Raw genomic sequence first — 25136 nt, 5'->3', positions numbered from 1 at the left:
CTTTTGTTAAGTGGATTACTACATTTCTGACGTGTCTCCCTGGTGCTTACCGCAGTAATGTTTTTGCACTCTGTACCCAGAGATCACTTGTCACTCATTTTTATTTCTTTATTTTCTTTATTCAGCCATCACTTCCTCAGATGTGTTGTTTTTTTTTCCTTTTAAATACCAACGTAATATTCACTGTAACGCCCTGTCACTGCTCTGACTTTCTCTGAGATGTAACGTTGGATGTCTCCTTTGTCTCCACAGCAAAGAAGACGTGTGCGACCACAGACTTCGCCTGCAAGAATGGACAGTGTGTCCCTGCTAGGTGGCGCTGTGACGGAGAGCCGGAGTGCGCAGACGGTTCAGATGAGGCTGATGCAATCTGCAGTAAGTGTCCGTCCAGACTCACATATTTCATCCACGCATGTAAACAAACAGGAACAGGACAAGCAGCCGCAGGAAAGGCAAAAATACAGACAGACTCCCAGATAAGCCAAAACATACAAACACACACAAAATATTTCCCAATGCATTAACAGCTACATGTGTTTTCAGTAGTTTGCATGTGTCTGTGTGTATTTACTAAAATGAAAATCTATGAAAATCGACATGTCTGCACACCAGGATGACGTCATTGTTTTGGTCTTTTTTTTGTTGTTCTGTGTTGTTTGACCTCCACAAACACAAACACACACACACACACACACACACACACACACACACACACACACACACACACACACACACACACTTTTCCTTAGGCATAAAGCAGTCCCAAGGTTGCCCAGTCTCAGTGTTTCACATATTGTTGTGTTCCAGCTGCTCTGCCAGTCTTCTCTTTCTTGCACACCGCCGCCTCAGAAAATGGCTTTCAGTCGCGTTTTGTGGCGGATGCTGAACATCTATACATAGCATGATCAAGGTCATGGAGGATGGAAGAGTGGACAAGATGTCTACCTCTCTCACACTGTGAACACAAAAAAACATATGTATTCTTGCATACTTATTTATAGATACTAATAACATTGCTGTTGTCCATTCTATACTGTAGAGTAGGAAATGTTTGCTGCACACTTTAACTGTGGGACAATGCAGCTATTATAGCAAAAACTACAATGCCCAGTTTCTATTTGTGTGTGTTTTGTATTTCTCTTTGCATAGACAGATATTGTTATTAGTTTTGGATCATTTTTTAATCATATAAACTAACTTCTGAATGATGTAGTTGAGGCACTGTACATGGAACAAACTAAAGCACGGAAGTCGTCGCCCAGGAAACCTCTGACCATTAAATTAACATCAGCTTACTTATGTTGTCAGCGAGTGCAGGTGTAATGATGAAAAATGGAACAATGCCATTGAACACACCTTAACTGTTGCTCTCTTGTTTACAAGGTTGGCAGGAGGTGAGAGTCACTCGCTGCTGCAATCATTAAAAATGGAGCGCTGCCCACTGTGAGCGACGGCTTTCTCCCTTTTAATAATAAGCAGCAAGTGGGATGTAACCCGGTATTTACGGGTCAGGGATTGGTCAGTGGGTGTGAGTGTGAGGCGGGGGAGGAGGTTTACACAGCGTGTCTGTGTTTGCATGGTGGTGATAGAGGATCAGGAACGCAAAGAGATAAATCACGGCTGGTAAAATTGGGAGAGGAGTCTTGCTGTGATGAGCTGCTCTGCTTTGACAGTTTGTGTCTTTAGACGAATGAGTTTGATCAGATGGAAGGAAGTAAGCTCAGAATCAGAACAGCTTTAACTCCCCACAGTGTTTGGGAAAGTTGGTACAAAAAAAAGGAGATCTACGGTAATTAGATTATCAGTTGCTATATGAAAGATGATGTTCTGACTTGAATATCAGTGAAATAACTGAGGGTTTGGTAATCCATGCCCAAGTTGCCAGAAGAACCATCTCTAAGAGTGAGCTTTTGTGAAGGTGGTGTTCGCACTGCACCACAAAACACATGCAGCCTCTTCAGTCAGACCACTGCAGGTTTTCTGGGTCATTGTTGCCTCTGATGAGCTTCAAACTTTTTTATATTTATATTTCATTTTATAACCACCACCTGCCCCTGAGATGGTGTTTGTCAGTGATGAGTTGGGTTTGAACACGGTTTTAGCTGTAATTGGGATATCACACTGACCAGTGCTGGCAGAGATCTAAGGGGTTCTCATTAGGAATCAGCACAGTCACTGTATACGCCGCTTTGTAAACACCACGAGCTCCTAAGGCAGCACAACACACACGTACTCACACACACGCACTCTCTCTGGCATTTCACATGGATTCACATTTTAATCTCGCACATAATCAGTGTTTCCTCCAAAGATCAGTCACAGAACAGAGCAGAACTCCTGGAGGTCAGTCTCCCCACTTCTGTCTAATCAAACAACTTTCCATATGGCTGCGACTACAGGCCAGCTCCTATTTGCAATTTGTATTAAGATGATTTTTGAAGAGGTGATCAAAGCGCCCTTTGAAGTTTCTTCAAGTAATAAGTCTGATTGGGATGGGCCAAGGACATGTGTGTACGTGTGCATGCCTATAAACGCTCTCCAGTGCGTGTGCGCCAGTGGATGTGTTTGTATGAAGCCGGGGAGTCAATGCTTGTGTTTAGTATTCATCACAAGGTGAATCTGTAAGTCATTTCATCAGATTAGAGGACTTGTGGTTAAGTCTCATTATGTCTAATCAAGGTCAGACGCTGTGAGAGCTTCCCTAACTTTCTCAGCCACATTGATCCTCACAACCGTGTGTGTGTGCACGTAGCATGCGCGCGTTCGTGAGCGCATGTTTTCATCAGAACGGAGTAAATTAAAAGAATCATATGAGTCAATAAATATGGAAGAAAGAAACCTCTTTATATGCAGTTTTAACGCACAACATTGATATTTATTGTGAAAAATTGTTTATGGATAATCCAGTGTATTAAGATTCCTGAAAATTTTAAATCCACAGAATTTACAAAAGTCTTAAAATAAACTCAATGCTGTTGTGATAGTGAGATATTAAAGCACTAAGGTGCCTTGGTATAGATCAGAAAAAAACACTTTCTATCATTTCACAGTACACAGATGAGGTGTATTGATAATGATGATGATGAGAATGGTGTGTAACACATCAGCCTATAATCTCTCATAGACTTCTATTACCATGTATGAAAGTTTCTGCATTTGTATTATATCTCCCCTCCTCTACAGAGGTTTATCGACACGTCTTCATCACCTAACTTTTGAGATTACGACCACCTCGCCACTCCTGGTTTGATGTGATCAGGCCTATCACACTTGGCTTCACCCTGGAATGTATAAGTCCCTCGCTGCTCTGTCTCTCTCTCTCTCTCTCTCTACCGGCCTCTAGTCTTGTATCACATCCTCTCCTCTGTCCTGTCGGTCTCTTCCCTGCTACATGTCCTCCACTTTCTGATCCGAGTTCAGTTCAAGTAATGCCTTTGATTTCATTGATTTTCCTGGGAGGGAATCGATAGGCTGATCCTTGAGACCTCTGGTCGACTGCTGATTAACTATGGACCTCCGATGCCGCCCCTGAAATTACACACACACACACACACACACACACATACACAGACACACACTCATGCAGGAGCTGTCTGTAATTACACATCTGAAAATGAATCTGGGCCTTGAGGGGATTGTGGAGAAAATGGTCAATCAGAGGAATGATGGTTGATGCATGAAGGAGCATGCGTGTCTGCAGACGATGTTGGGCACCGATGCCGTAGTTGTAGAAGGTAAATTAGTCAAAATGTCATTATGATAATCGAGTCAACAACAAACTACAGTTCATTTTCTTTATCACTTTCCACACATGTGGTTCAATCCCTGGCTCCTCAAGTCCTTGGGTGAGACACTCAACCCCAGACTGCCTCTGATGGCCCTTTTATCGGTGTATAGTATAGGTGAATGTGGCAGGTATTGTAAAGCACTTTGAGTGGCTGCTGCGACTAGAAAAGAGCTACGTAAGTGCACTTCCTTCACAATCTACACACACACATACATCAAAATATTTTTATTGCAACTATTCTTTTTATATTTGTTGTTGAATATTGATTTCCCTATCCTCAGTATTGCTCTCTTGAACCACAAACACTCTGATTCACATCACGATGAATCAGTTTCAACTTCCACTCACTGGTTCGTTTGAAGTGTGCCCATTACTGATGCGGGAGACTGATAAGTAAAATGCCAAAGAGTTGCACAGAATTATCCATTAAATAAAACAAAATGACTCATCACTGACCGCTACTTGGTCGTCTGTATATTTTCACATAATAACTATTGAATTTGCATAATGTGCCACGCTGTGGGGAGCCCGTGTTTCATAATCCATGTACCAGACATCAAAGCTGTGATTTCCTGGGGTCTAGACATTACAAAGTCAGCGTCCATCAGCAAGATCTTGCAGTTTGACAGTCACCGCTGATTAGACTCTTCTGAAGCACTATTTAAACTCCTTTCTGTGGGCACACACTTTCAGCTCCGTGGCTGCATATCTCACTCCGGGGATTAAAGTGAGCCCCTTCTCGCCACCCAAGTGTCCCTGTATAGATAAAGGCTATTGAACTGCATCATCAGACACTCAACCGACCTCACTCAGCCGCATATTGGACCAACACACACCACTCTCTTCACACTCCCCCGCCAGGCCCAAGTGATACTTCAAAACTTTGAATGCCCAGGGAAAAATGTTGGAGTGTTTAAGCTTTGTATCATTTTTAGGATATAGAGGATATTTTATATTCATAACATAAAAGTCTTGTATTGTCGACCAAAGTAAATGTTCAAGCATATTTCACATGCTGATAAAGGCTGCAGAGAAACAGCCTCCAAATTCACCGTGAAACTTAAAGAGGGGGAAAAAAGGACAAACGCAAATGAGAAGTTTGATAACTTTAGAAGTCAAGTCACACAACAGCATAGTGAGATCAAACAGAGGAACCAACTGTCTTACTGTTCTGTTTGATTCTAATGTAGTGATATCAAAGCATTTTATATTTTTCTATTTAATTACAAAAAAAGGCCAAATAGGTTCTTTTATATAAACTCTAGCTATTTATTTGATTGACTTGTACTGGGCTCTGAACCCAGCACCTTTACACTCTGTAATGTATATTTAAAAACATTAAGACATATGCATCTTAATATTTACTGAGGACTTTTTCCTTATCATTAATTAGACCCTTTTCTTTTTAAAGCCAACTTACCACACAGTGTAGGATATAAAAACTACACATTTTCAAACTGAATCCACTCCATCTGATGAAACTCATTCATCTAAAGACACAAACTGTCAAAACAGAGCCGCTCATCACAGCAGGACTCCTCTCCCACTTCCACCAGCTGTGATTTATGGAGCTCATATCGAGTCACCACCGACTTTCCCTCGTTTCTTTTTCATATGCTAATTCTATCGCTACAGAGGAGGAAAGATAGTGGAAGCGGACAGCCGAGTCTAACAGGTATTGAAACTTCTTCTTCATTGTGCCTTGTAAATATTTATAGAAGGAGGTTTATGGTGTTTTTCAATCATGATTGCAGGATGCTCATCTTATATAATAGAAATAGGCGGTAATAATTTTAGCCATGCTAGCAGTGTGACTGCATTTGATTGCCTTCACAGTCTGTAGCATGTAGGACATTTGACTTAATTAGCTTTTAGCTCAAAGCATCACGGCAGCTTCACAGAGCCATTGAAGCGTCTGAACTCTTATTTATTGATGGTTTATTGGTGGCTAGCAGGTCTTTACTGTACTGTACAGTACTGTGACCCACTTGTGTTTATATAACGTGCTAACTTATGAATATGGGAGTATGGCATAATTTAATTTAGTTGCACACACCACTGTGAGCCAGCTGCCCTTTGGTTACATTTGAACTTTTACCTCCCTCCCTCTCCCTCTCCGTCTCTCCATGTCCTGCTGTCATCAGTTCCACCTGCTCCCCTTCACTGACGTGGGTTTTCCCTCGGCCACGTGCGCAGAGACAATAGGCAGGTCAGCGTATTATAGCACGGAGGCAGGAGGTTGTGCTAGTTAATTATTTTGGAATATGAACGGGAAGGATCCAGTCAGATGAATTGTCGGACGGCTTCAATTTCATGCTTGAGGCAGCGGCAGCGCCGGGCGTAATTTCCCAGGTGGCCTCTCTACCTCTCTCTTTCTCCTTCCTCACCTGTGTCTCTCCCTCGCTCTTATAGGCTTGTAGAAGTCCAGTAACCCCTCCCCCCACCAAAAGACACACACATAATAAATACACACTCACTCAAACACAAAGCCATTCACAAAAATGTAAAAACAGGAAGGGACATGTGAATCTAAGCTTGAGTGAGTTCACCCTGACCTTCCACTTCGGTGTCAGCGTGATCTCATTTGTCTGAATTTTCCCACTACAGTACATGTTCCTCAGGTCAGTTTCACTCACTCACCATGACGTTTACTCATAAGCACAACTCTACAAACACATATTCAGTTTGTTTGTTTGTTTCCCTTCGAGCTTCGACCCATTAGACAGTTTGCTGAGATTTAAACTGTCAAAATGATCAGATCAAATCTTTCTATCTCACTGTCACTACAATCACAGTTATACTTTTTCCAGCTGAGGTTGTGAGTTATTGGTTTTAACCAACAACATCCAGTGGGATCAATGCTACAAGTCTACAAGTCACCACTTCTCTTATTGATCTACTCGTGCTTCAGTCTTCCTCTTGCAGTATATAAAAAGTAATGACAACTGGTCCTACATGAATTTGAAAAGGGATCCCGTATTCAGGTTCTCAGTTCATGCACAAAAAAAACAAGGATTCATGTGCAGAATGTAGAGCTGTTTCATGTCTGTGCAGTAGGTTCACAGATCTCACAGGCCTGTGCTCAAAGGTGTAGGTATATATAGACAGTATGTAATATTATAACATGGCAGCACAGTGATGTTTCTGGATTCACTGGATTGTTCTCTCTGTGCTTGTGTGGGTTCTCCAACTTCCTCCCACAGTCCAAAACCATGCACAGTAGTAGTTTCATTGGAGACTCTAATTTACCCATAGGTGTAAGTTACACCTTCCCTACACAAATTGGCATTATAGCTAATGAATAGGTAATAACAGTCTGTTGTCATGGTTTGGTTCTTTCTAGGCATTAAAACTGCTTGGATCAGTGTGATATACTGTAATTATCTAAACTCATGTTCCACTTATAATCTTTTGATTTTTTTAGACAGCATTCAGGTAACAGAATTTGGCAAAAATGAGTTGAAGTATAACCATTTAGAGGAAGTGGTAAGAGATAAAATAAACCCACACTGTACCAGCAATAATGCAGAATAGTCTCCGACAACCCACCATGGCCTCTTGTTGTAAAATTGTCCCTGACAGTATAACAGTGTCGCATCTCCTGCCAAGAGAGGACATATGAGAGAGGACAGTCATTATTCACACAAATACAACAGGCTTCTGGTGAGGAAAATGTAAACATAGTGAAGTATTGAACAAACAGTGTGCTATACTGTTTGTTCGGTGGAGGCCGTTTACTTTGGCGGTGTTCACCATCACAGCTCCTCGTCGCCGCCTCCAGACGCACGGTCTCATCATCACAGAGAGACAGAATCCTGTGTGCGTGTGCATGTGTGTTTTTTTTTTTCATATAAAATCTGACACATAAATAATTGAAGCTACAGTACAGACAGTCAGTTTAATGTCACCTTAGAAGTTACTGGGAAAGAAAACAAACAAACGCTAAAAGGTCATCTCTCTCTCTCTCTCTCTCTCTCTCTCTCTCTCTCTCTCCCTCTCTCTCCTCTCATACTGTAAGCCCGTCATCTCAGCCCCTTGTGTGCATTGTTTTGCTTATCTTGCTGTATCTTTTGGCATCTCATTAACCACAACTGTCTTTACCTTGATTTATATCAGCAATAACTTACAGTCTATTGATCCCTTAAGGAGGGAACGGAGTAGCCACCTATACAGTAACAACGACAACATACACAACAAGAAGCACTGTAGATATAAGGAACACACGGCGTTGTAGCTGCCATATGGTTCCACAGTAACGACTTCCACAAGGCTAAGTTTAAGAGGTCCTGTGAGAAATTCCCAATTAATTAGAAAGCTTTAAAAAATAAAAATGTATCAGTGCCTATAAATGGTCATTAGCGATGTGACTCCCATAAGTTACACAGTGACATCTCATCGTTTCAATGGTGCAGTACAGTGAATGACCCGGCTCCAGCTGCTGCAAGTAGAGCTTTTGTACATTTTATAATTAGTCCTTTTTGAGTTGAACAAGTCTCTGATCACTTTATTTTTATTGATCAGGTTCTGCTTTCATTAAATATGGATTTCAGAATCGTGCTGTTAAAGTAATTAACAACATGGAAACCTCTCTGTGTTTTCAGATCTGTTTAATTAATTGAAGCTGAATTTTCCCTGACATTACCAGAACAGTGGGACTCCAGTGTTGCGACTGTGTGAAACAGAAACAGATGTGTGCAGGAAACTTGCTTCCTTGTTTACACGATCCAGGGCACGGCAGTCAACGAGAGAAAAGTACCTATGCAGCAATCGCCACCATGTGATTTTTTTTTTTTTTTGTCAATTCCAGTCGTCCGTTCAATTAGTGACCCCAGCTCTTGGCTGGTTGCGATTGATTGGTGGTCAATAAGTTTTTGCTCTCAGAGGGCTCTGGTGGAGCTGGAGCTGCCTGATGGAATTGCTTTTGCTTGTGTTCGGCCCGTCTTTGTAAAGACTCATGCATAATAACAATTATGTTTACATTTTATTTTCCCTCTTCTTTTTTTGGCCAGGTAAGCTTAAAAATATATATATTAGTATATGTTTTCTCCTCATACTCCTTATCTATGGAGAAAAAAACTGGATAACAGATGTGGTATTCAAAAGCAGACGCAGAACATAGAACAGGTGTGATATAAAAATGTTTTATTAGGTCAAGAGGCAAACAGATCCACCACTGTAGGCTAAGGCAGGAGAGCAACCATAAAAAAAATAAAAAATAAAGCAGCAGATGGTTCATGAGAAGAGTTGGGGAGGAAATCTGACTCATCATAGTAGGAACATCACAGGTGCGTCTTCAAACCTGCATGATACATTTCCTGGCTCCATTTATTTGACCCAGTGTGTACTCATATGTCCGACTTCTAGCACTGGGACGACTAAAGGGAAAGCAGACATTTTTATTATTAAGAATGACACGTAACATGACCGTTACATGGTTCACCATAAGGTTTGTAGTCGGGTCAGTGTGCACAGTGCAGAGATCAGACCAGAGGCAGAGGAGCAAAGAGATGGAGAAGAGGCAATTATCTCCAGGACAAAAGCACGTGTATAACCAGCAGGGCTGTCAAAGTGGACACGTTAATAATGCTTTAATTCTAATTCCTTTTAACACTATTATTTTTGACATGTGATTAACACACATTCTGTTATTTTGACCTTTGACCTGACACACAGTTTGAATCAGATTGCAGTTTCTTCTGAATGGCAAGTTCAGCTACAAAGTCCTGTCAGATTAATTTGTCGGAAGTACATTTATTAAATATTGTATTAACACCCCTTTAAGGTACAGTCTGGACAAATAATGTGTGATTAATGTGCAATTAATTTGCCATTAATTGTGATTAACTATGGGTACTTGTGCAATTAATTGCAACTAAATATTTCAATCGATTTATAGCTCTAATGACCAGTAAATCTAACGCTGGTCCAATGTTAATTAAGGTGTTGTTAGACAAATAGCTCCTGGGCCGAATAATGTGTGCCCTATAATAATGTGGGCCAAACTGGACAAAGCAGTCATTAGTCTAACGCATCCTCTCTTTTTTTGCAGTAGATAAATATACTGCATAAAAACTAAAGAGAGCTGTTGTTTCTTTGTGTGTTTCCATGTTTTTATATCAGAGTTACTTGTTGAAGTGTATTTAACTGACTACTTTACATCAAAGTGACTTTGGAAAGCAACTTACGCAATAGTCTGTCTGGTATCATTTGGAAAGTCCACTCAGACTCCTTCAGAAGTCAACGATGCTCTCCACATAATTTGGCTGCCTGTTCTAATCTCCACATCCCTGCCTTTGTGTCCTGACCCAGCCTTTGAATAAACTACCACAGAGGAAATAAGCTCAGAGTTCGGGTTGTCAAGTTCAGACCCACACACTGTGCGCATCCCAAAATATACGCTCCTCCGACTCACCTTCTGCTTCTCCTTCCTCTCGCCTGCCTCCCTCTCCTGCGCTCTCTCATTAGTTGAGATGTGGCACTTGCCACCGGCAGTATTTTTAATGCCCAATGTGTCGTCTACTAAACAACCATTAAGAGGCACCTGTTGGAAGAAAGTGGCAATTTCCTATGAGAGCGCTAGTGTCGCGCTGTATTTCTTCCCCCCACGGCACTGACAGCCCCACAGTCTAGACTCTGCTAATGGTTCCACATTTAACAAGCACCTTCTACCTCCTTCTCTCTTCGCCTAGAGAGAAAGATATGGAGAGAATAAAGAGCAAGAAAGAGGGAGGGGGGATTCTACAGTTTAACTTTGCTGCAGCCTCTACCTCAGACCCCTGGAAAAGACAAACCGTACCACCTATGAGACACAGGGGACACGTCTGACTCAATATTGTGAACAGTCAATTGAGCAGTAGAAACTTGCAGAAATTTGCAGGAGGCAAATAAAAAAAGATGGAAATGTGGGTGTATCAAAAGTGAGACTTAATGTTGAGATCTGCAGAAGTCACATCACTCTGCCACTGTCACAACACAAGAGTCTTAAAACGTCTGGTTTGTACACAGCTGCTTACGGGACCACAGTTATTGGTGCTCATCCAGATTTCTGAAATTTGCATAAAACTTGGAGAATATTTTTATCTACTGTAAGAATCTTCTTCTCATTTCTGACTCTGTCACTCCTGGGTTTTTTCTTGATTTAATTTCCCTGCCTGGCCTCTTTTATTGCTTTTATTTGCTTCTCTCCTTGTTTTGTTTCCATGCCTCTACTTTCTCTGCACCTGCTCTCTCTGATCATTTTTTTTTCACTCCTCTCCCTTGACTTTGATCTTTCCTCTCCCCAACACTCCTCCCCCACCTCCCCCTCCACTCCCTACATCAGGGCCACAATAATTGGAGATCAGCGTTCCAATGAAAGCCACTAATCAACACTAACCTTCATTTAAAATGTAATCTGATATTAACCACAAACGCCCTCTCTATAAATTGGATTTCACATCTGAAGGACAAGGAGCCGGGGGTGGAGCTGGCAATCTGGCGACATCGATGTAGCAGGTCGGCCTTGGCCTTGGTCTCCATGTCCCAACGTACACTCTTACCCAGCGTTCACTGCCAAGGGGTCGACCAACTGTACCAAACCTCAGAGTCAGGGCACCTCTGGAGACTTCTTTAAATATTGTAAAGTCTGCTGTAGTGAATTAACTTCTGTCCCATCCCCAAACACTGGGCTTATTCATGCAAAGAATATTTCTTTTTATCATAATTTCAAAGTACTGCAAACACCAAACCACTGAAAGTCTCTCTGGTCTTGGGAAACTTCCTCATTTTCCATGGTCATGAAACATCATGCTCCAGTTCTCTGTGCTCACTGTGATATGCAGATATGCAGAAGTTCAAACACTCATGCATTCACACATACATTATGTTTCCTGACACAAACCACAAACACACACAGTCATTCATGCATACACAAATATATGTAGCCGTCCATACATTTGTAGTATGTGCACATGCAAACACAGACCCACTTTAACTCATGCATGCAATAATAATGCTTACTGTACTTATACACACACAAACCCACTCATACACACACACACACTCATGAAAGTTATTTGCACTCTTGAACTGAGGGTTCATGTCGGATGACACGTTCTCTTTTATCTGCACATTGTGAGTGATGTGTTGCTTTGTTGACTGATTTAACATCGAAAACATAAAGGATTGCCACTGACCTGTGAAGTTACATTTTCACGTCATGTGGTTCCATCAACTTTTCTTGCTTCGCCAGCTCACACCATCCCTCTCGGGACGCCTCTTGTCAGGTAAAGCTTCAGGCTCTTAGAGGAAAATCAAACAGTAGACTTTGATGATATGACAGGCTCAAACTGGTATAGCTATAGATATAGAGGTATAGCTAAAGGGAAGATGGATGTTGCTTATGAGGCCTCTTTTATACATTTTTGCAAATTATTAATATGCTAAGATATTCACTTGAGGTGAATATTCTCAATCAGAAAACAAGCTGGAAATTCAGTAATAAAGTCATGATGGTGTCATGGTTTTTCGGTACATTAGCAGTGATTCTGTTTAGGTTTCAAAAATTCAAAAGTGTCGTTCATGTGTGAAGATTATCTTGCAGAACAAAACAAGCACCATGAACACATTTTTCATGTTTGTTGTTCTGCAGAGCTCCTTTTTGTTGCAATAATCCAAAAGCCAGTGTGAGAGAAACTCCCGAAGGGTTTTTGTTGAGGAAACCAGAGTGATGCTCACTTGAAAAATATGTCTTCCCTGTGGCTCTGTTGCAACTTTCCAGAACTCCAAGTGAATCTTCAAAATGTATTTTGTTCAACCAAAACCTAAAGGTATTCAGGTGACAAACCAAAATAAAAACCCAACAACCCAGAAAATGGTTTGAGTTTGAGTAGAGCTAAGTAGAGCACACGCAGTTTTTCCCTGCGTTGCTCTTTAAAGTCCGAGGGGCCTGGACTGGAGGCGAGCTAAAAGGAGCTGTTAATGATCAGAGGTGAAATACACAGAGGGTTCGGCCGGCGCATTTCAAAATGCCACACACTCTCAACCCTGAGATCCTAATGGGCACACACACTCATCCAAAACAAAGCGTGACCCTAAACTTACCTTAACAGCCCTTTTGAAAATAAGACCACTGCTCGGAACAAGGTTAATGAGCGTCACCATGTGACCCACTACAACTGATCAGATCATTAGACTTGCAAAAGCCCCTCACAAGCTGAATAATTGGCTGATCCATACATTGCTCGTCTTGTATGAATCATTGATGCATACGAGTGCTCTGTGAGCTCCCCTGCCTCCTGTCCTTTGTCCACGACAGCCTTTTCTTCTCTTTCATAAAGGTTACTGCTCTAAGAGAAAAGCATTTAATTCACATGGCATGCACTGCAATTCCCTGAAAGAGATTAACTATGCAGCCGCTACAAGCCTTCCACTTATTTGAATGAAATTGCAGACTCTTAAATTAGAACAATGTATTCAATGCGGACTACTTCTCCAAATCTCTGTTACGTTAAGATCCAATCCAGCCTACAAGTCTAAATGGGATCAGAGCGTAACCCGGGGGAGATTTGCGGTATGCAATTTTTATCCGCGTTTATGCATCAGTTCGTGTTTGTCGGCGATGCGTTTGTTTCAGGTCTGAATGACTGAGTGACCAAATGAGAATCTCACGTCTATTATGTGTATTTCCATGCCCTCGGGTCACGAGAAGCCCCGGTTTGATCCGATTCCAACCCACTGCCTCTCTCGCCTCTGTTTTTGAGTCTCTGAGTCACACTCAAAGATTACTGATGACCAATATCTGACCCCACGTCTCTCTCTCTTACATCTCCTTTTTTCCTGCTCGTCTTTAATTCCCTCGCTGTCACCCATCCTCTATATCTTTTCCACTGTTTCATTCATTGTCCGTGAAATCCAGTTAACCTGGACAACTGAGGCTAAAAATAAAGATGCAGGCTTGAGACATGTCATTGTTAGCCGCCTGGCCTTTAATAAATACTTAGAAATAAAATGGCTGAAATTGTGTACGGTGTTTATAGAAGCGGGCGGAGCAACCGAGATGGCACGGTACATGGTTGTGTATTGATTCCGAATCCTTGGCCCCGTTTTTACTACACAGACTAGCCAAGCGATAAAAGTTTACTGTTCTCAAGCAGGCACTCGCCCAATTTATGGTGCAACCTCATGGCTGAAACTTGAGTTTAATTATCCCATTTCACAGGCGATCAGCTGTTATGGACCCCCTGTTAGTTTGGACTTAATTGATGGCCTGTCTAATGCATGCAAGTAATGAGTTCTCATTCACTCTAACCCCATACATTATTATGCTATGTCACATTGTCACACTCCTTAACTCCGTCCTTACGTCGTTGCTAAAGTTTGTGGAGATTTCTCAAAAGTTGATAGTGATGCAAACTCAAAAAAAGAAAGTGTCTGTTTGTTTATATGTTTATGAAACTATAAATGCCTTAAGCATTGCATGCAATTGCTTCGAGTTACACGTGGAGCGAATTGATATTCACAGCAGAGCAGAGTATTTTAGGCATTCACCACATTCCACCGATGTGATGAGACGCTCCTCGTGTGTTTGCATAAAGAGATGTTAAAGCGTATAGCACTTCATCAATCAGTGCTCTGCTGTCTGGAGTGCAGGGTGGAGTCCGTGTACCTTTAAGCATGCTAAATCCATGCACCTCTAATCCGTAGCGCTGGTAGAAGGTAACTCATCTATAAGCCTTGGTTCCTCCACATTCATCATGTGGCATATTATCACATACGCTCCTCCCACGTGCCTTTGTTTTGACTTTGTGTCTCACTGTGACAGACAGTGACTTGTGGATGACTTATATTACCTCCGGGCCTCATATGCACATGCTCGTGATAAATAAATTATCTTAGCATTAGCCTGCAGGGCTACAAGCCTTCTGAATCAATCACCTGGGAGGTTAGCTTTGATGCAAGGCAGGCAGCTGGAGAGTGGACATGGTGCCGCACCGCAATCCTCCAATCCCCTCCCTCCTTGTGAAGGGAAATTAAGAAGGTAGTTAATCAAAAGTTCATTAGCATACAGCGCCTTGCTCAGTCCACCCCTATACACTGCTCATAATAGACACTTAGACAGGCCATGTGAGGAGAATAGCAAGTCTGTACCACTTCTGCTTGTGGGCTTGTGTGAAGTAGCTACAAGACTGCATAGGGCTCTTATGTGCCAAGTGAGACCAGAAAGAGCGAGTGAAAGTCCTGTTGAACAATTAACAAAATACCAAAACTTCCCTTCAGAACATGCTGACTAACACAACAGATTTTTTACTCGTAAGACTCACTTAATTTTTGCATAGATAGCAGCCCCATCTTTACCACTAAACTGTCAAAATTCCCACATATTTCCTCAAGCCAATGCAAGTTGGGTTTGTGCCAGTTTCACTTTCACTTTGCAACACAAACTTTCTGTTGATGCAGTGTGCACAAGACTTCGAGGCTGTGGTTTGCAGCATTTAGCTATACTGTCAAATGCTGTGTCAAATATTTTAGACAAATTGCTGCTTACCCAGGGTGATTGGAATAAATATACAAATGAGACTCTGGTCTGTTTAGATTTATATGCCACAATATGTTTTGTTTTGGGTGTTTCCGGAGAAATTGGGGTTGATTTATGCTGTTTCCCTTACTTTAACGTGTTGGATACACTCACTGACCACATGCTGATTTCTTTAAACCTGTTTTACATTAACCCGATGATACACAAACCCACCTGAGAGCCGCCTCGCTCCACCACCAGCGGCTAGCATCAGCTCCTCAGCTGTTATTCGCTGTAGGCCTTGGCAGTAAGCAAGCTAGCTGGCTGCTAACAGCCCAGTGTTTGTCTCTGTGCCCTGGGAGTTTTATAGCACATGAAATATTCATTCAGTGCAAAGTCTGTAGAATTGTGAATTCAGTTTAATACCTTTGGCTTGCAGCTCAGAAAAAGGTTTATAGCTAGAAGTAGTTACGTATATGTGTGTATGTATTTCACTTTTATACATCTATATTTACAATATATATGTGCACCATAATCATTTTATGCTTTCTCTAAATATTTTCAGGATGACACAACCTTCACATATTCCCCTGCGGTGACAATGGCAAGTCAGATATTGCTCTTGGCTTGGAGTGTGATAACAGTCTGCAGTATCTCTGCAGTCACGGATGTGTCCCCAGTTAGCCGTCAATAAGTCCATCAATGCTGCTCAGTGCCCGCTCTGCCACTGGATACACCTGTCAGCATTTAGTGAGAGGGGAACAAAGAGAGAGGGCAAATCTGTCCATACACTGACTTTCAAAAGTCTGGGCGAAGTGTGTTGACTGTGAACACAAGCACCATCTGGAATGGCAAAGTCAAACAAGATGAATAAAAACACTATATACATTTTCTCCTTTATTTTGTTTTTGTCTAGACGGTGGCTGTGTTTGATCATCCTAAACGCCTTCATGTACTTCACTTCTGCTTGTTCCAAACAAACTGCCCTCGCCTCTGCCGACGACGGTGTTAAACACACATTTTTAATCAGCACCCACCAGTTTTCTCTCACAAAACCCTGCATGAATGTGTGGACATAAGTACTATTGTGCTGCATCAAAGGCCCATTGAGAGCAGCTGAACAGCCATAGATTATTACTTAAACATACAATTACAGGAAATTGGAATTATCATTTTCATTTAGTGAGTTATTACCCTCGGGGTGAAAATCATCTAATTTATTTTGTCATAATCAATGGCAGTGGTGGGTCTCTTTGTCTTCTCGCTCGTCTGGATTCAGTCTTTTGATTGGCAGCGGATCCATCATGACTCCGCCCCTCTCGACTCCCAGGGCCCAAATGGTCAGTCAGATGAATTACATCCTTTTAACCCAGCTGTCAATCAGACACTTAGTGGGTTCGGTCCCTGGAGGAGGCGGGAGTACAGTGTTTCATGTGTGTGGGTTCGTATTGAGAGTTGGAAATTCTCCGACAGTAGCCCCTTAGACTCTGCTGACCCACACAAATGCGCGCACACACACACACACACACTTGGAATAGGTAGATAATGTGAAACATGAAACCACTATTATCTGTTCATTGCAGTATCTCCAGGGCACACATTTAAATTGATTGAACAGTAAGCCAGATGTCAGACAATTCACTGGCTGCCTTACTCACACCAACACTCCCACACACACACTCACACACACACACACACACACACATTCATATTTACATCATCACATTGACCAGTAGAGCTGCATTTAGAGCATCGAAAGACACAACTGCATGGACACACACAGTTGCACACACACACTTCTTGTACTCTCTGTCCATTCAGTCCCCTTGGCAGTAATAACCAGACTCTGCTGATATGGTGCTTGCTCATTCACTCTCCTAAAGGGGATTTTGCAGGAGGCTTTTATTCTTTAAAGGCCAAGGGAAACCTCATTTAGAGGAGACACATTGAAAAGATGCTCACACAAGAGCCTGATATTCAGTAAGAGGAAGACTGACATGTGGGAAGGAGGGGAGGGTGTTGGGTGGTGGTGGTGGTGGTGGGGTTATCCAAAAGATCAACACCAGCAAAAGACAGGAGTAAAGAGAGGAATCCAAAATCTTAACCCTGCCCAGTTCCACTGAAAAATAAAGTGCAAGTTGCCACGTTTTTCAGGAGAGTGGAACCACCAGGCAGCTCTAAAGTGCACTGTTTGGAAAAAAAAAAGCCTGGCAATCACTACTGGCAAGGTTGAAACTCCCAGAACCCCCCCCACGACCACGAGGGGCTGCGTTTGAGCGGCAGTAACTTCTGCAGTACAGTTAAAAATAACGATGAGAAGAAAGAAATACGAGACGAATAAAAGAGAATGAGACTGAAATGGGAAAATCCCATAGGTACTATTGATCTGTGGCTACAACACACGCACACACACACACACACACACACACACACACACACACAGACACATGCACGTGCACATCAACACACACAAACACGCAGGCTGGTTGCCAAGGAGCATGTTGGTGGTCAAATATGTATAATTGATGGAGTTGAGTTTGACACAGCTCTGTAATGTAATCTGGGGCTAGAGTCCCTATGGTGTTGGAGTGTGTGTGTGACAGAGAGAGAGAGAGGGAGATTGAAGGGGGAGGCAGGGGAGTGAGGCAGGGTGCGGGGGTTGTGGGGGGGGGTTGCAGTAGGAAGGGACAAGGATTTGCTGTGGGGACTGTGTAAATTTGATGTATTGAGCGGCTGTATTTTTCCTCCCTGTACCAACCCCACGGGCTACACATGTAGGAACAATGGCCTTCTCCACTGTAATGGGCTTTTACCTATAGGGACCACTTTCTCTCTCACACGTAGTGGATTTGTGTGTGTGTGTTTGTGTGTTTAATGCGCTGTAACATGTGCTTTTCATTTTCATTTTTTCTTTCAATAACATTTTAAACTGAAAATAGAAAAATCTCATCAAACAAGGTCCAATATGAAGTCGAAAAAAGCTAATTGTTTCATCTAAGATATGAAGAAAGTCATGAACAGAGCCCAAGGTGACATCTTGAAACTGCTTCTTTTTTAAACAAAAATTAAAAAAAAACAATATATAGGCTCATTAAAGAGCCAAAGAGAGTATTTTGTCCTTTGTGCTTGAAAAACTACTTTAAAGAATAAATGATAATGGAAGTAGTTGCTGAATAATTTCCCACTGATTAACTAATCAGTTAAGCTACAAATCATCATAATGTATTCCAGGTCTTTGTTTTCATTCATTTTTGTGCTTAGTGCTGAAACAATTAGTTGATTAGTTAATTAGAACAGTTGTATTGATTGCCTTTGTCATTTATCATTTTAATTTGTCATTTCAATCAAGTGAAAATGCAAAAAAAAAAAAAAAAAAAATCGTGTTCCAGCTTGTTGAATTTGTTTGAATTTGAAAGGAATTGCTGGTTTTCCCTGTTAACGTTGTTTTAATCTTGATGCCGTTGGGATTTGTGACTGTTGGTCAATGAAATCTTGTTGTGGTTGTGGCTCAGGAGGCGGAGCCTGTTGTCCACTAACCGCAGCGCTGGTTCAATCCATTGTGTCTGAATGTCCTTGAGCAAGACACCATAGGGAACATAAGTTCCCTCCAATGGACAGGCCGACCTTTGGTTATAGGCTTTTTTTTAGTTAGTGTGTAACTGGTTAATAAGAAGAAAGAATCGTGCATCATTGATAATCAAAATAACCACTCTGATATGCACATGCACACAAACACACACCAAACACTGCTCGTCTTTCTTGTTCAGTGTGTATATTAGTGTGTTGTGTGTCTTTTCTCTGTTTGTTTGTGTGTGTTTTCCTGGCTTGGGGTCTGCCTCACAGTGTTCCTCTCTCTTTGTTCCTCTGTCGCTCTGAGTCTAGTTTAATTGCAGACCTTTGAGAGGGAATCGATGTGAGCAACAAGATAACTAAGTTATCAAACTGTTTCATTGACTGGCTGTCCCTTCTCTCTCTATCTTTTGCCTCCTCCCCGTCTCTTTCCTCATTTTCCTCCTCCTGCTTTCATTCTTCATCCCTCTTCGATCCTCTTTCCCTCCATCTGTTCCCCCAAACTTTCTCATCGGCTCTCCGTTTTCCTTTCCCTTCCCTGCATCCTCCACCACCACCCCACACTGCTCGTTCTCCCTCATCCTTCACCTCCTCCTCCTCCTCCTCCTCCTCCTCCTCACAACAGGCCGACAGACCTGTCCACCGGAGAAGTTTGATTGCGGCGGGGCTACCAGCAAATGTGTTTCGTTGTCATGGCGATGCGACGGCGAGAGGGACTGCGAGAACGGGGCGGATGAGGAGCAGTGCGCTGCAGGTAAGTTTGTGGTGGCTGCTGTTGTTGAAATGTGGGATGGAGTAAGGGGAGGAATGAAAATACTGAATTGAAAAGGAGAACAGTTTCCACCCTGAGCTTCATCTGAACTCACCTTTAATTTAAAGAATTAAAGAAGCTGAGGTTTTACAGGTTACCACCCACTCATAAATGTTCTTTTTCTGTTGTTTTAATGACAAAATTTATAACCCAGAAATAATTGGAAGTGAGTAAACAGGTCTTATGTAAGATCTTGTCCTCGCTGGGTGTTGGCAGTGAAGTTGGTGAGTAATATTATGTTGGAGTAGGTTGAATGATCATTAATTAATCCAGTTTTATCTGCACACAGTGCCCTTTTGCTGCTGTTTGTTTATTGCACGTCCTCTGATTAATACAGAATACAAATATTTATTTTCTTACCCACTCAATTAAAAATGACTGGACTTGTGCTATTTTTCTTACAGTCTTCAATAGCTAAATCTTCAATAATAATAATAAATGGAAGAATAAAATTGTGATGTTAGAGGTGAGAAGAGGGTTGAAGATGAGATAATATTCCTAGACATGTAGTATTACGACACCTCTGGTGTCAGTAATAATAACTGTTGCAGGATGTGGTTTGACACATCTAAAAGACAAATGAACCTGGGGATATGTAGCTTTTAACCAGGATCAGATATGCACACCAAGTGTAAAAGCTTTCTGTGTACTCTCACCTAGAGTAATGCATAATTTAAGATTCACTTAATAGCTACTCTTAATTGCAATCAGGATTTCTTAGTCAAAGTCATTAGCTGGTTAAGAAAATGAGAAAAGTTTCATCTGTTTATTCATTTATATATGTTTTCTGTGTTAAGTGTCTAGAGATGTTAAACAGGATCTGTGTTTCCTCTTCACAATCTTGTCCTTGTTCTTCTAATGAGCTGGATATGGGGAAAAGCAGGTCACTCACTGTGCAGACTGGGAGAGTCGGCCAGTGGGGTTTTACAGCAGGGGGAACCACTTATTTATCTCGCATTTGTCCGTGTGAAGGTGTGTGTCCTGTACACTAGTTTACCCCACAGTATGTTTACACAGACTGATGACTGCAAACACAGTGTCACAGATACAGCGGGGCTTTGTTTTTGTGAATGAAGGCAGGGAGTACTGTACAGTGCCTCGTCAAGTGGGTCATGCACAGTGTGCAGAGGGTGTGGTGGCACACTTTCACTGTTTTCATAGTCACAGTCACAGGCACATGGTGCACAGGATCATGAATAACATTACCTATATACAACCTATATATAGTGTTGCCCATAACGTTGGGATAATTTCATTTTCCCATATACCAGTTTTTAGAAAATATACACTTTATCTATCAAGAATAAATCACATTGTCACAATCATTTCATGAGAAGACGCAAAAAAAATATTCTATTCAACTTTATGGGCAGCAGTGTATAATCATGTGTGGGTGTGTCAGGAGTTGCTTCAGAGCAGTCGAATTGTTCCATGTTTGTTCCTGATATCTCTCGCTAAAAGAAAAAGTGGAGCCCATTGTCTCTCACACACACTGTTGTACGCTTCAACAATAACTCTGTGGTCTTGGAGTGTCTTTGTTCTGCTGTCAGAAAAAGAAATGAATGAAAAATGCTGTAAACTTTCTATATAATTTGAACGAGATTTGATCATATTGTAGTGTTGCATTGACAAAAATCTTCAATTGCACATAGACAGGACTATTGCTTCATAGAAAAACTACAGAGCAGCTCTGTGAACAAAACACAGGCATACACATACACACACACACACACACACCCATCGCTTCATCTGCAACGCCCTCACACTTTAGTATAATTATACACATCCATACTTTTGTCACATGTCCTGTCCCACGTCCTCACAGCTGGTATCAAAGCTGTAAAAAGGCCATTGATTTCCATCAGCATAAACATCTGGCCTACAGCATTATTGATTTTTAGTCCATGGCAAACACACATACACAAATGCGCACACGTAGCATTTCTTGAAGCATATAGATTGCATGTCATATATGCCCTTTAAACCTGCGTTACCTTAGGTAGAAAGAGAAACCACTAGAAAGTGTATATGTACAGAGACCTTTCTGTATAAACATCTACACGGGCGTCTCAGTGAGTCTCAGACCTTCAGAGTGATTACATTTTTTTGGACTCAAAATGAGGTTAATCTGACATTCATATATTCTCAAGCTGAAAGTGATGCATAAAATGTATGCACAAAGCATGTGCATGTATAATGAGGCACACACAACATGCAGACTCTCACATTGCTCCTGGAGGCCTTTAAATTCTCTCAAATAAGATAATAAGTGAAACCGCCATTTTTAATCAATTTTACAATTGCAGAGGCAATTTAGATAAATACTAGATAATGAACACATTTTAATTGATTTTATTTCCAAGATTGCATCTCATCCTATTGAATACATGAGGGTAGTATAATAGGGTAATATAACAACAAAAATGAACACAAAAGCAGATGCATCACAGTTATTTTTCTACACTATGATAAAGATGTTAATGTATTGCTTTCAAACAATAACAGGCAGGAGTCACAGAGTTGTATTGTGTGCACAATGGCACCATCCCCAACAAATCAAAACTTGCGAAGTCTTATTATCCACAGTATTTTCCGTGAAATTCACAAAATGTGATCAACATTTTAACACCAGCCGCCTGCCCTATAATAAATTGCCCTTGACAGATTCCAGTTTTGCTAATGTAAATGTTTTTGACACTCAAATCTTATTTACACTATTAGCTTCTGCCCGGCTGATGCAAACACACGAAATTTGTCTCCATTTTGCTGCATTTCAGTGGCTGAGTTAAACTTTTCTCGACAGATGATAGAAACATTTCCTCACTTCTCTTCGTAATATCTTCATGTTCCCTCTTTGTTCTCACTCTCTCCAATTGTTTCTCTATGTGTCTCCAACCCATCATGCATCTCCTCTCTGTCATCGGTTGTACACAGAGTGATCACAGTGAGGAGTTTGTGGCTGTGACCTGATGAAAACAACAGCCACTGTTGATTTAGTCATATAACCTGAGCTGCTACGGTGCTGTTCACATACTATCTGTGATTCTCTGATGTACACAATATAAACTATACCTTAAAATGAATCACACTTTACAGGGAGCTGCACTTTTTATTCTCTTTCAATTCCTGCGTATTGACGCGGAGGTAATTAGCGATCATGTGCTCTTTTCCATTGCCTTTCATCTGTCTGACCGGTGCGAGCACGTGTCTCTTATTGCAGTGAAAAATAAAGTGATTAATACAGCTATGAAATATTTCATAGGGGTCTTGATGATAATTGATTTCCCGCTGAAAGCTTTGAGTGCGTGTGTGTGTGTGTGTGTGTGCGCGCGCGTGTGTGTCATGCGAGTGCTGCTGTTATAATAACCTGCAGAGATCAGCTTCTGATCAATCATTTAGATATGAAGGTGGCAGTGATGAATATAAAGGAGTTTGACAGATGCATGAAAAAGGATCTATGTTATCTTAGTTCACACACCATAAAGTCCACTTCAGCAGACATACACTGGATATACTTCCTTTATATAAAACTTTTAAGAATTGTAACTGTTAAGACCACAAAATAGTGAATCAGGCATGTGCAAAAATAACAACTCTTCACTCTGTTATTGTCTCACAAAGTAGGTGAAATAATGGTCGGTCACATTTCTTTATTTCATTGGTCACATTCAGTAGTCATTAACAGCTTCAACTGAAAAGTCTATTTAAAATCGAACTGTCCACAGCTTTAAGTATGACGTGGATATACACTGTTGCCCATAAAGTTGGAATACTTTTGTTTTCAGACATATTTCGCTTTTTATTCCTATTATAAAGGTTTATCGTGGTTTAATTTTCACAGTGATATGTTTGGAGGAGATTGATCAAAAAAAGTTTGATAGATATACACTTCATCTATCAACAATAAATCACAATTGACAGAGTTGTTGGCATTATATTTTTTCTGTAAGTGTGCATTCTATAACTTCTTATTGTTTTTTATCATCTGTATATCTATTTCAGGATGGATGACTTCAAACTGCAAAACTAAATAATAAAAGCTTTAAATTAGATTTACTTTAGGGAGAATTGTTATTGAAAGTACCAAAAGTACCAACAGAGAGTGACTAAACAACAGCAGATCAGCAGCAAAAGATTTATTTTAAAAATTCTCACGCTCTATATTTGTTTGATTTTTTTTTTTCTATTATACCATATGATTTTCCTTTTTCTTTCTTTTGAATGCAGCCAATCCACAAATTAATTTGTTTTGCCTTAATATTTAACAATGACAAGAATCTTTCCAAAAAAAATCCTCATTGGTTTGAGACCAATATGGCACAATGGCGAAGCTCCCACAAAGGAGAGTAGTAATACAAATATTTGCAAATGAGAAACAAAAAATTCATCACCAGCATCACACAAGCATAAAACAGAAAGATGATGCATCAGACATATCAATCAATCTAAGTTATCCACTCGCTGTCCCTCGGGTCTCTGTGTGTTTATTAAAACAAAGGACCTGTAAAGATAAAACAGACCAACACAAACCTAATCATGCTGCTGCTGTAACACTTATTATTCTCGGAAAATTGATTTACTCTCGACGTTACAGTCGCACATATAACAAAATAACAAATGAGTGTTGCACGCGGAGATAACAGTGGGGCTATGTAACAAAGCCATCTGATAGCAGTTGATAGTGGGAAACTGTATGAACACACACACACCCAGACTGGCTTTCTGGTAATGCTAACATCTCTGCAACACAAGCCACCGCTCAGGGTTATCAGTCATGTGCAGACGCAGTCGTCCAGGTCTTTGGTAAAACAACCGAAATATCAGCTAATAAAACAGATACTGTATGCTGGTTTTACTGGGGGGAGGCTGTGTGCTTCCAGGCTAAATCACGTTGGCATGTTGATGAATTTTTCCATGAAGAATATTAAAAACTAAAATATTGTGCCACTCCCAAACGCTCATTCATTTCATCATCTAACCCCCAGGAAATATACTTCGCTTTTGAAGTCTGCTGTTTTCACCCTTTGCCCTGCCCTCACCCTCCTCCTCCTCCTCACCAACTCCACCCCTGATCTCCTCTCCTTTCCCTCCAATATCTCCATTCTGCGGCAGCTACAATTTGAGTACCGCTAACGTTAATTAGGGATGCTAATTGAGCATATCCAAACGTTGAATAAAACATGGATCCAGGAAGAGGGGTTCTTTATTACATTTAAAGGAGGCCTCTGAAGAAAGTTTATGAGTCCTTAATTTATGTTAATGTGAAATCATGTTTATTCAGGCAACAGCTGAAGCTAGCTATGTGTTTACATGCTTCAGTGTGTGAGCGTGTGTGTAGGTTATACGTAATTTTTCATGTTTGGGACAAGGGGTGTTTCCCTCTGGTATGTTGAGTAGAATACTAAGTTTCCTTTTTTTCTAATGAGGAGAGATTGAAAACGCAGCATAATTAAAACATACACCTTTACCTGCAC

General features: G+C 41.1%; 1 protein-coding gene across 4 annotated transcripts in view; it reads left to right on the top strand.

The window, feature by feature from the left end:
• Positions 1-25136, top strand: part of lrp8 (low density lipoprotein receptor-related protein 8, apolipoprotein e receptor) — a 168901-nt gene that overhangs the window by 82809 nt on the left and 60956 nt on the right. For all 4 annotated transcript variants that reach the window (XM_085774939.1, XM_085774938.1, XM_085774937.1 and 1 more), the window contains exons 3-4: positions 253-375; positions 19477-19605. In XM_085774939.1, the coding sequence (XP_085631065.1) occupies positions 253-375; positions 19477-19605 (252 nt within the window). The remainder of the gene's footprint in view (positions 1-252; positions 376-19476; positions 19606-25136) is intronic.

This window comes from Trachurus japonicus, chromosome 4 (assembly GCF_045865225.1).
Source record: "Trachurus japonicus isolate A0001 chromosome 4, Traja_1.0".
In the NCBI taxonomy this organism is placed as follows: Eukaryota; Metazoa; Chordata; class Actinopteri; order Carangiformes; family Carangidae; genus Trachurus; species Trachurus japonicus.
Note: the sequence above shows the minus strand (reverse complement) of the source record. Positions and strands in the feature narration are given on the sequence as shown.